The sequence below is a fragment of the Schistocerca americana genome, chromosome 7 (assembly GCF_021461395.2).
Source record: "Schistocerca americana isolate TAMUIC-IGC-003095 chromosome 7, iqSchAmer2.1, whole genome shotgun sequence".
Lineage (NCBI taxonomy): Eukaryota > Metazoa > Arthropoda > Insecta > Orthoptera > Acrididae > Schistocerca > Schistocerca americana.
Window position 1 is genome coordinate 621637326 of NC_060125.1, and position 13228 is coordinate 621650553.

General features: G+C 36.7%; 1 protein-coding gene across 1 annotated transcript in view; it reads right to left on the reverse strand.

Moving 5' to 3' along the window:
• The window catches only part of LOC124622011 (neurobeachin), a 1442121-nt gene that overhangs the window by 761711 nt on the left and 667182 nt on the right, over positions 1-13228 (reverse strand). The window contains exons 29-32 of the mRNA XM_047147563.1: positions 9518-10022; positions 2478-2486; positions 2174-2300; positions 1982-2090 (exon numbers count right to left, since the gene is read on the reverse strand). Of these exons, the coding sequence (XP_047003519.1) occupies positions 1982-2090; positions 2174-2300; positions 2478-2486; positions 9518-10022 (750 nt within the window). The remainder of the gene's footprint in view (positions 1-1981; positions 2091-2173; positions 2301-2477; positions 2487-9517; positions 10023-13228) is intronic.

Here is a 13228-nt window from a genome sequence, read left to right on the forward strand (position 1 = left end):
CTGTCAAACGAGGTAACTGGAATGTCTACTTGCTTGTCGGATTGAATTATGACGGCTCTGCTCGAAGGACATATAGATTAATTCAACAGTAGCCTTTGTAGTTCCATGCTTTGCATAATGGCCTGACATAGAAAGCAAACTTCTGAAACTGCTTGTCCCATTTGTTATGTAAGTGGGATCACTTCAATTGGTTGCAGTCTATATCATGCCTAAAAGAACATTGTAATTCTGTAACAGACTTCAGCTTCATAAGAGAAAGCACAAAGAACACTTTCTATTGTGGAGTCCACATGGCTACTGACACGCGTTTAAGTGAACAAAGCAGTTACGTGCACACGGATTGAACTTCTGCAAGCAAACTCAAAAAACATTTTGAGTTACCTTACTTATAGAAACAATAAATACCTCAATTACATCTCAAGTAATTACATTTTATATTATTATACATTTAATCTGGACACCCTGTACTATCGCCTCGTTTTTTCTTTCCCCAACTTAGATATGTAGGTAATCTGCTGGGCAGATTGAAACTAACGATCATTAACAAAAGAAGTAGTGATGCAGATCATGTTTGTTCATTCACTATAACAACTGATATCATAGTTCCAATCTTCCCCAACTGGCTAATATTCCATGAATTAAAACTATTCCGAGTTTTTCAATTGGTAGTTCCAGGGATTTTGCCTCCTGAAAGTAAGCAACAGCCAGTCATCGTGTCTCCTTGTAATTATAACCTTTAATCTAGGCTTCTCAACTGGCTAGATTAGCAATTCAATGTGTTGAACTTGATTCACATTTACATTCTTAGTTGAATGATTTCATTACCCACTATTTATCATTTGCTACCACGAAAGGGAGCTCAGTGGTTAAGGAAGGAGGTTTCAAATCCTTAGTATCCTGCTTCAGGTTTTCCATGGTTCTCAAAGATTATTTCAGCTGAAAACTGTTCTTCTGTGACCCTTCTCCAATCCAAACTAGTGCACTCCCTTCTCCCTAAAGACCACATTGTTGATGGAACTTCAGACTATTTAACTATCCTTTCTCTCCATTATATGGCTACTATACTACCTAATATTTATTTTCATTAACATGATGTTTCAATTCTAAATTAATTGATTACATAACAAAGGACTAACACATAAGCACTGGATCCAATGCACTAAAAGCCAGGTGGCAACAGCTAAGGCATTGAACTAGTATTTGTGAAAAGCAATTCTGAAATCCCCAGCCCATCAACCAGTATGAAGTTGCTGATGGTTTCCGTAAACTGGTTTCGGTGAATGCTGGGATAATTACATTGAAGGATATAGCCAGTTTCCTTCCTCATTATTTTCAATCCGATCTTTCATTCATTTACTAATGACCTCCTCACTGACAGGATGGTAAGGTCTAGTTGTCCTGGGATATTAAACCTCCAAGCCCAACAATAAATTCTTATGTTTATTCAGCAGCAATCTTCTTTATGATTTTTGTTGTGTGTGCCCTGAACTGATCAAGCACTAATAAGAAAGACTTTCCTGAGAGGTCACCAGATCTCCTGTTCCTCACTTTCTCAACTTCAGTCTTCATCCCATGCTATTCCATCCAACTCTTGTCAAAAACAATGATAACAGCTTCAAAAGTATAACTGTACTCGAACTGATACTGTGTAATTCTTTGTTTTAATTTTCATTTGGCTCATTATTTAAACAGGAATTTACAGAAAATATATAACACCAGTGGTATCAGAAAGTCTTTGGGCAATGATATTAAAACAGTTTTTGTTTCACATAAGTTAATAGAAATATAACACATTCTGTTTAATCATATAATTGTACATAAATTCATGTCCTGGTCCACCTACCCTTTCAAAATCACTTGAACAGTACGGTAACATGTAAAGCAACTTTCTGAAATATGACATTTTGGCCTCTGAATTAAATGTCAAGCTAGTTAATAAGCACTAATGAAATGTAGAGAAGTATTAGCAAAAAATAGTAACCTCAAAGTCAGCATGCTTCAGAACATCATCAGCTCGCATTCTGTTTAAAATAAATTCTGCTTCATTTGCCACTCGTACAATGTGGTCCTTCATTGCATGAGATAACAATCTGGAAAAAAGTTCATTAGCATGTATCACTCATAATACCAACACAAAACATAACTGATGATGGCTTCACCAATAGATACTAACCGCCCCTCGTTGATCAATTCAATAAATGCAAGGCCTGCATGTTTCTGCAGAGAGTTCTGCCATTCTTGTGAACACAAGAGCATAACTAGTTCAACAACAGAATTGCTATTTTTGAAAGTTGTTAAACCTGAAACAGAAATGAAACACAAGTTTGTATGATTTAGTTAAATGTTACTCACTTAATTATAATTTCATCCCTCAGGTGAAGCAATGGAATACAAAGCAAGGTGGTAACATTACTCTCTACATAGCATACTGTGAGAACCATGCTGCCCATGCAATAGATCTCAAATAATGAATTTACCTTGAAATCCTATTTACAGCCAATGCACAAAAAAAGAAGCAAAGCATTACAAATATACATCATACCTTGATACGTGTACAACAAAATATAAAGTTCATGCACATACATGAAACAACACACAACATAAATGCACTGTTAGGAGAAGAGACATTAATGGACAGATGTGGTCGCAATTCAGAATCAAGCCAAATGGATGAGGTACTGTTAGCAGTACAACATGCTGAAGTTGCTCTGTTGGATAGAAACTGAACTGATGCATTTAAAACCAAGATCTACAACGGATATTTTGGAACTGAATGTTAGAGGGAATATTGTTCAAAATAAAAAACATATACTAATTCTCTTCACAAAATTCACTGACTGACATCCAAGGTTCCTTAACATCATAAATAGGGACAATAGGTTGCTTGATTTATCATGGAGTGAACATTCATAAAACACAACACTACTGGCAGGATCATGAAGAAAGTATCACCACACAACAAGACAAAAAAAACATATAATGAGCTGAAGTATTAATTGGACTATTCAGTATTTCCACTTATTTTGTCAAATTTCTCCCTGGTGGTGAAACAATATGCAGAAACCACTCTTTGGCAGGAGAAAAGGGCGAGCCAGGAAATTAAAATGCTAATATAAAGATGTGGTTCTATCAGCAAATGGGGTACTACGTAGATATCACATTTGTATTGGGTTGTCCTTTATTTTTGTAGCACAACTGAACAACATAAATATCCAGAGTATCAAGCAAAGCAGCAATGGTAGTTTAAGTTTTTAGCACATTATTTTGACAATTGACCTGATCTTCTTTGTCATGTGTTGCAAGACATGTTTGGAGTCTAGATGGTATCTCTAGGGCTGACACACTCTGCACCTGATAAAGATGACAAGATCAATGATTCATATATTCTGCATCAACCTGACTGGATATCAGAGAAATTGTGTGACTTTCTGCTTGTGCTTGAATCTGCGGCAACTTGTATGACAGGGCGTAAAATTAGATTTCTTACAAACCAAAGGGCACATCTTACAATGCACAGCTTTTTATTAGAAGGAAATGTAAAAATGGACTTTGTTGCTGAGCAGCTCTAAGTGACAGGGACAAGTTGTGAGAAAAAAATTAGAAATTTTTAAAAAAATACGTGTTATACTCATAACTAATACATTTCTTTTCCTGCTCCAAAAGGAATGCAGTGATACCAGTAGCATCCTTCTATTAGAGAGGGAAATTAAAAAAAAAAAAAAAAAGGGAGCTTCTCCTCTGGGAAGCACAGCTAACCATTATATACCCCAACGGTCACTGCTGATGTGTCTCCATAGTGACTACCATCAACCTCTCATATAAATAGAAAGAAAATTAATGGCAAGGCTCCATTATTTCTATGTATTTAAAGGCTAGACCGTGCATGATCTTTAAGCATTTGTAACTGTATTAATGTTCTTCTCAAATAGATGTAGGTGCATACAAAGTGACTAACAAGTCATTTTTGTTCACAAAAATTCATCTTGAGTCATCTGATTCCAGATGCAGCTCACGGAGAAACTGATCCATGACATGTTGGGTGTAAAATATGCCACTGTGTACCCTGCACTTGAAAGACAGTAAAACAAGAGAGAAAGCATAAAGATACAAAATTGATCCTGTCATTTCACTATTCCACGAAAAATAGTTGGTCTGGCAACTGAAAATCTTAAGAGAGCAAAGTATCATCAGGCAACAAGGATATAATAAAATAGACTTTTCTTCTATTTGTTTGTTCACTCATTTCCATTTAACATGTAAAATTTGTTTATATTTTGAGTTCTATGGTGTATACACCTTCATATCAAACCATATTATCCTAGTATCACACCATATACCTAATGATTGGTTGCTCTGCTGTTTGAAAAGCAACTAAAACAATCAGAAGACATTAAGAGATTGTACTAACTGCTGCCGTGTTTGCAATGACATGATTCATTGAAATTCTGAGTGATTACAAATTACCTAAGCTTTTTAAAGCTGTGGTAGCAATAAACCATTTATAGCTTCCCCCACCATTTCCAATAATTTTTTAGCTATACATTACAAGCTCACGAAAAAAGCAAGTGACATACTGCTGTGAATGTGTGAAAAAGATATGCTGTGATCATGTGAGTATCAAGGTTGAAACTGAACAGGTATCTCATATTAAAGCTTTCAAATTCTAATTATCTCTCTGAGTAGAGGTATTAAAATTACATGAATGTCCCAGTAAAACACTATAAGCATATTCCCAAAATATGTAAAATAATACATGGTCTGGTTTGTTATGAATGCGCTAACACTGGTACTTGAAACTGTTAATTAATAGGACATATTCTATGCTAAGTATACAATGAGTGAAACACTATGTTAAGCACAATAATGACTAAAGACAGTCTTTGTAGCCTATAATCAAGTCTTTGACCATAAAAATTAGCATTGGTCTGGTATTACCCGTATTTGCTGTTGACAAAAGGGTAAATATGAAATTCATATATTTTCAGACTGATAACAGCTTTACTTTATGGACAAATATTACTATAAGTAACTCAGTAGGAAATCTTAGCATACCATTTTGGAAAAAAAGTATTTCAATATAGGTGTAACAGCACAAACATAATCATAACTAACAAATATGCACAGGATGCACCATCCATCATGAAACTCTGGACAACTGATTTCAAATCCAAAATTTTAAAAAAATGAGGCTAATAAGATTTAATTACATTGATGTCAAGCAATGTCTTTCATCGCACTAAGAAAAAGGCTATAAGAGAACAAATTTCTTATCGTGGCTAATTTCCGTAGCAACTCTAGGTAAATTGCAGTAGTTTGCGAGGAAACGCCTTTTCTTACCTGTTGCTCATGAATTTTTCATTTGATTTGCACACTCATATACATTTAACTTTTTAACAAGCCATCATAATTGAGTGTCCTGCGGTTTACTTTGTTATTATGCTACAAAACCACAGCAACTACATAAAAAATGGAGACATTCAACTGGTTTTCGACACAAGGGAAAACTATATGATTTTTAACACTTACAGCACGGTGCCCGTACGCCATATGGGCCATATGGCCCCCCTGACGTTGGCGACAGCGCCTGTATACCTTACGGGTGAGCCTTTATTTGGCTCCGTAAGCCCGTTTAGCGGGTCTCCAAAGCAGATTCGTACTCTCCAGAAGAAAGTACAAGTGATGATTCAGGTATGTATATGTCTCAATTGTTTATAAAATGAAGAGTTCATTACCACATTTTGTATTGTGAGTAATGCTCATTACTTCACTTGCATTTAGCACCTTTTAGTACCAATCTTAGCATTATTTTTTTTCTATGCAGAGAGTGGTACAGACCATCAGTCACCATCTGTGGTACCTGGTCGTGTGTGCCTAACTGAGCACAAAGAGGAAGATTGGTTGGAACTAGATGATCAGCAAGCACTGCCGGACTTCCAAGAAGTAGTCAGCGTAGCATCGCATTTTTCAGATGCCACTGAGGAGCTTCGATATTTTAGTTATTTCTTTGACGACAACCTTATTCGGCTCATCAAAAGTGAAACGATTCGGTACGCTGGTAACGTTATTACGGCAATGAAACGCAAGGGTTGCCTGAAAATAAACTCTGTTTGGCATAAGTGGTCTGCAGTAAAATTGCAAGAGATTTATTGGTCTCTCAGTATTATTTTGCATATGTGAGTCGTCAAATGGCCGAAAATCAGTGGTTATTTGTCAACAGACCCGTTTTCACAGACAGGATTTGCGAGTAAATTGTTGAGTCGCGATCGATTTTGCCCTACATTGTCGATGTTACACTTAAATGACAATCCTACGTTCATTAGCAGAGGCGAAGAAAAGCATGACCCACTTCACAAAGCGAGGCCTTTGTTTGATTTCTTTGTGAAAAAAAGCAAAATTAATTTTCGTCCAGGCATGAATCTGACAATAGATATGGCAATGGGTCCCTTTCGTTGTAGAACAAGCTTCAGAGTATACATGAAAAACAAACCCAGTACATATGGAATAAAATTGTACGCTCTTTGCGATTCATCAACTGGTTATATGCTAAACTGTGATGTATATACAGGTTCTGCAGACAGTGTTGACAATAGCATCGAGGGCCTTGTAAAAAGGTTGTGTTCACAGTACTTTGGCAAAGGACATTGCATTTATATGGATAGGTACTACACCGGTCCATCTCTTTTGGACATGTTGTGGGAAAATAAAGCTCATGGAGTGGGAACTGTAATGAAAAACAGGAAAGGTTTGCGATGAATATTCAAAACACTAAAACTAAAAAAAAAGATAGTTTTTCAAAGGAAACACCATCTCTTGGCAATGAAGTGGAAGTCAAAACGAGATGTTTTTTGTCTTTCCACAAAGCATAAGTCTACCAGCACTAGTATTCAAGTGAGGGCGAAAGATGGAACAGCAGAAATTGTAAAGCCAGACGTTATTATTGACTACAATAAGAATAAAGCTGGGGTTGACAGAGCAGATCAGTTCTCCAGCTATTATCCATTTGCCCGAAAAACTTTGAAGTGGTGGAAAAAGCTGTTTTTCCAGTTGTTTATCGTCTCAGCTGTCAACAGTTTTATTTTATATAAAGAGAAGACGAGGAAGAATGTATCCCTAGTAGACTTTATTCACAAAGTGGGCAAGAAATTGGCTGAGAAGTGCGGAAATATTTTTCAGCAACAAGCTGCTTCATCCTCACAAATTGAGAGGACATTTGCAAGGCACTTTCCAGAGAAGGTCCCACCCACTGCAAACAAGGTGAATACTACTAGGTATTGCAAAGTATGTTCAGACAGGGGGTAGAAAGAGATGGGTAAGCGCATAAGGAAGGACAGTAGATAGTGGTGCAAGGACTGTGGCGTTGGCCTTTGCGTCCCACAATGTTTCCAGGATTTTCACACAAAGGCTAACTACATCTGAACTATTAAAATACTCTAGTTTACAGGTAACTGCAGTTAGACAGTCCAGTGATATGTTGTTTTAAATTTAGATACAGTAATAATGGCATTACTCAAGAGAGAGATCATGTAAAACTTTTTTATCCACGGCATTTTTGTGTTTACTGTTTTTAATTATAACACCCATTTGTATTTTATATTGTAAAATAAACTCACATTCATGTAAAGCTCTTACTTTTTCCTTTTAAATGATGCAAGAACCATATTCCTATCATTTTTCTGTTCTTTGCAATCTAATTTCAAACATCCATTAAATATGCCAGTCCACAGCCAAGTGCCGAGTGTAAAGAGGGCAGTGTTGAAAGTGTTAATAATAAATTAGACACTTTACTGTAAGCACCTTTTCATTTTATTATGTCCGCCTGCTTAGCTGGGTGGTAACATGCTCGCCTCACATGCAAGTGGGCCCGGGTTTGATTCCCGGGAGGGTTGGAGATTTTCTCCACTTGGGGACTGGGAGTTGTGTTCTCCTTATCATCAATTCATCCTCATCACACCCATTGTGGCCGGCCGCGGTGGTCTCGCGGTTCTAGGCGCTCAGTCCGGAGCTGCGCGACTGCTACGGTCGCAGGTTCGAATCCTGCCTCGGGCATGGATGTGTGTGATATCCTTCGGTTAGTTAGGTTTAAGTAGTTCTAAGTTCTAGGGGACTGATGACCACTGATGTTAAGTCCCGTAGTGCTCAGAGCCATTTGAACCACACCCACTGTGGCGTTGACTGAAATAAGACTTGCACTTGGCAGCCGAACTTCCTCTGATGGGGCCTCCCGGCCAAATACGCCATATGTTCATTTCTTTCTTTTGTTCTTTTTCATTTTACTATATAAAAATTTCCATAATCTGTTTTGAATCTATAACCAATATGTAACAACAACAAAATCATATATGAGGGCATGTTTGAAATGTAATGCCTCCAATTTTTCTATGTGAAAACTCTTAAAGCTTTTAAAACAAAACAAATGTTATTAACATTCTGCATCTTTATTCTTCAGGTCTAAGTGTTTGCAGCCCTCTTCCACTACAGGGCTCTGATCTGTAGCGTGTAACATGGTGGCATGCAATGTTAACCATGTCAATGCATGAGAAACAGTGTACTGTAACTGAATTTCGAATCTGATGCATTCGTCCACATGCAGGGCTCTCTCTCTTCCAGCATGATAATGCCAGACCACACACGAGCACTGCAACATTTGCAACAATCTGACACGTTGGGTTCACTCTCATCAATTATCCTCCACACAGTCCTGACTTATCCACACCTGGTTTCCAGGTGGTTCTAGAACTTAAAGAACACCTTCAAGGGCTTCACTTTGATAGTGATGAAGCATTGCAAGCTGAGGTAGGGTGGTGGCTCCATCAAAAAAGTCAAAGAGTCTACAGTGGCAATATCAACAAACTAATTTCTCACTGGGAGAAATGTGGTAGTCACCAGGATCACAATGTTGAGAAATAAATATGTAGACATTATGAATAAATACGCAGAATGTTAATAATGTATGTATTATTTACAAACCTTTAAGAGTTTTCACATTAAAAAATTTGAAGGAATTAATTTAAGCACACCCTCATAACGTTCCATGGCACCCACTGAAGATCCCTTGTTAAAAAGGTGAAATGTGCCTAGATGGATAAATAAAATTTTAAAAATCATGTGCAGCATGGAAAAGAGGTATTTCCTTGTAAACTGCTGCAATTCCAATAAAAATTTATTATAAATGTTTATGTTATCTGGTGTAACAATATTTTGAAAGGCTTCCAGAGTTCTTAATTACTTAACATTTAGGTAGTAAGAAGACTATGAAAAAGAGTAACAAAAATGATTTTTCCTTCACTTGAAATGTAACAACTGAAAAAGAGATAATATCAAAATTCCAAAGGTTTTGTTTTGGATTCCTTCCATAACGATGGGTACAGGTTTACCAAAACCGAACTCAATTAATTGGGAATCATAAAAGCATTTTTTACTTAATGGTATGTTATCTTACTCAATCTGAGCTTGTTCTATTATTTGGTGACATTTTCACTTATCATTACAAAAATATTTGATTACAATGACTACTTACCTTTGCCTTCCATTAGAAGTTCCTGCCCATGTGATCCAACCAGGGTTTTAGAGAGGAAAGGAGCAAAGTCAACCATTATTTCCCGCAGTAATGGACAGACAGAGCCCAGAGCCATTTCTAGCTTCTGTGTGAGTGAAGCCTCTCGAGAAGGCGTAGGCACAGCCAAGTGTTCAACCATAGGTTTTATGGGCAGTTCATCTGGCCTCATCTGTGCAGGAGTAGGGCACATACCATCCGGAACACGTACAACAGATATTTCTGCACGAGGCTTTTCACCACGACTGTTATCATGTCCATCATGCAAGTTGTTATGCATTGAATCAGATGACAATGCTATCTCAGGACCCTCTTCATTTAAGTTGACATCAGTCCAGCTATCATCATTGACAATCGGTGTAGACCTCTCATCTTCTGTTATTGCATTTACATCACTGTGTTCTGCATTTTGCATATGCTCTGTTGTGTTTAGCTGAAGTGAACTACTGTCTTCTGCAGAGTCTCCACTCTGTAATAAAATAAAAGTGTGTGACAAGAATAGCCACTATACAGACAATATTTTATATATCTATTCAAAATATCTATAGCAATTGCTTCAAATGAGCAAGCAATAATTTTTTTAACTATTTAACGTAGGCTTTACACTAGGTATGCAAATTATAATGAAAACAAGCATGTAACTGGCATGCTCATGAAATATAACAGAGTCAGGAAAGTTGAACTATTATTTGAATTCAAGTACACTATGTCCTCTTACCATACTTAATGTTAGTTGAGTAGATAAAATGAAGCATTTGCACCATAACGTTAGCAATGCTGCACAATTCACTGACGTTTCATTCATCTTCAATAATTAAGCCATATACCATTAAAAAGAAACAATTGGAATTTTCTCAGTAATTTCAAAGAAGGCCTCATATTACCTTGATTTAAAACTTATTATGAACTCAATAGAACCTCTCAGTGGCAAGACATTTACAGAAGTGAAAGCAGCATTTGGTGTGCTTCAAGGAAGTGTGGCAGAGCCACTGCTTTCATGATACATATGAAAGTGTCCAGGTAAGTAAAGTTGGCAGTATTTTGAAATTATTTCCAGATGAAATGGTTATATTTGAAATGTTTGCATTGTCTAAAAAATATTGTGTCATGTAAGAAGACCTGCAGTCATATACATTTCATGAAAAGACAAGTAGACGACATTCATCATAATTAACTTTAATGTAAATCTTCAGGTTTTGGCAGCGCAAAGACTGTTCCATTAAGTTTCGAGTGTGCAGCCGCAAGAAATCTCTTTCTTCTTCTAATATTTCGGCTGTATAACGTTCAGCCATCTTCAGAGTGAGCCGCAAGACTGCATGAGTCTTGCGGCTCACTCTGAAGATGGCTGAACGTTATACAGCCGAAATATTAGAAGAAGAAGGAGATTTCTTGTGGCTGCACACCCGAAACTTAATGGAACAACTTTAATGTAATCTGCAAAAATATCCCAATGGTCCAATGTTGCTTGACTATGCCATTATAAAGCAAGTATTTGAATCAGTAACAGGCATCAAATACCTTGGGGTATCCAATTGGAGAAAATTAAGGTGTAGTAGTCACATCAGTCCACAGGTGATGTGATGGAGGTAGATGCCACATTGAGATCAATTGCAAGAAGGCTAAAGAAGTGTTACTCATTTTCAAAGGAGTTTGCTTGTAAAACATTTGTCCAACTTATTTCAGAGTATTATCACCACTCTGAGATTGTTTCAAAGTTAAATTAACAGAAGACAGAGCGTAAGTGGGTACATCATTTTTATCCAGTTTAAGTCTTTCTATGCTGGAGAAACTAAGTTAAATGTGTGTGTGTGTGTGTGTGTGTGTGTGTGTGTGTGTGTGTGTGTGCGCATTTGGCTGTCATGGTTGATGCAGTCATTGTAAAAGGATGCTACTGAGCTGTAGCAAGAGTTAAATCTCTGACAATAATAAAGACATATTTTTACTACACATCTGATGATTGGTTCCACACACGAAACAACACTTCTTTCTCAACAGTTCATTCATAAGTATATAAACTTACATTTTTAAATATCTAACTAGCCTATCAGTTGAGATATGTGGTGAACCACACGGAAAATTTTACAGAAGTTTACACTAACATCAGCAATGTGATCATTATAACTGTAAATACAATATTACCATTTACTGGGCTGAAACGTGTACACTTAATCTGATATTAGCAGAAAATATTTCCAACAGCTAACTGTCCTTTGCACAGTAGTGTACATTAATATCTATGTGATACTACTTCACAATACATAAAACAGCACGGAAATCATCAAGTATTAAATGGTAAAGACCACCAGATTACAAATACATAATGAGTAATTGTAACTTCAGTAACAATAATTCCAATCAAGGGTGGGGGGTGGGGGGTAGTCCTCTTTGAAAATTCCAAAAAATCAGTTTATTTGCTAATAATTTTCTCTGGAATGTTCACTTTACTGTAGTTTTAATCCGAAGTTCAGCAGAAACTCTGTTATCAAGTTACAAGGCCATTTGTGAAACGTGTCTCTGAAAACCATTGACAGGGAGGAAAAAAATAGTTGCCATTTAATTTCAATGATGGCCTAACAGGCATTATGGAAATTATGAGCATACTTTAACTTGAGATCGGACCAAGTTCTTACAACTTCTGCATGAAAGTGAACGAAAAGCGCACTGAGCGAACAGAGCAGTGGATGACAGAAGCTGCCAAAGAGACCCACAGGACCACCATGGCTACAGAGAAGATCGAGGACAACTTCCTTTTGGATCAGGAAAGATTGCTGTATGGTCCACAGATCAGTGACTGGAGGTATGTTTAACTTAACCACAAAAAAAGTAACACAAAATTTTAAACAAGTTTTTCTCAAAATAATATTTTTAAAATTGGCAGTAAACACAATTTGAGAATGAGATGCATGATTTTGATCAGAATTGAATTCTCTATCAGGATACGAAGCTGTTTTGTGAAATCTTCAAAAGATTTTACCTGAAAAAAATCACGAAAACTATCTCTCTTTCACATGTTCAAAGAGGGCTACCCACTTTACATACTAACTAACGAAAATGAAATGAAAGAAAACGAATAATAATTTTATTATTTGTAAGGTGGACTCAAGCTGCATTATTATTTAATTCATGTATCTCTTAAGCCTTGTAAACTAGCAATACTGCTGCAAATAAAATATTGTATGACGTAGTGAAAGCTTGGCTAAAACAAGGGAAAAGCATTATCGTGCCTTGCCTTAAAACAAGATGCAAACAGCTTAGTACCAACTGCCATCCAACTGAATTTAGATGGCTCATTACTGTAAACAGATTTTTCTTTTCCACTGCCGACAAGCTAATTTTGCACTACAGTCTTTCTTCATTTATGAAAGGCATGAAACAAAAGATGAAGTAACTGTTATCTGTTTTGAATATCTAAAACAACTATAATTTTACCAGAGACAAGATACTGCAGCAGCCTTCCATTCAGATAATGCTAAAACGCTTTCAGCGTGCTATCACTCAGTAACTACTACTCTAAATAATGATTCACATTGCCCTCTAAAAGACTCCTACAATTACCATCTTATGCAGCACCTCCAGCATACTTGTGTGCTAATATCAACAGTGACTGATTCCTAACTGATGTAGCTTTCTACTACAATAAAGCACCTTTCACACAACTCTTTAAGCTTCTAGCTG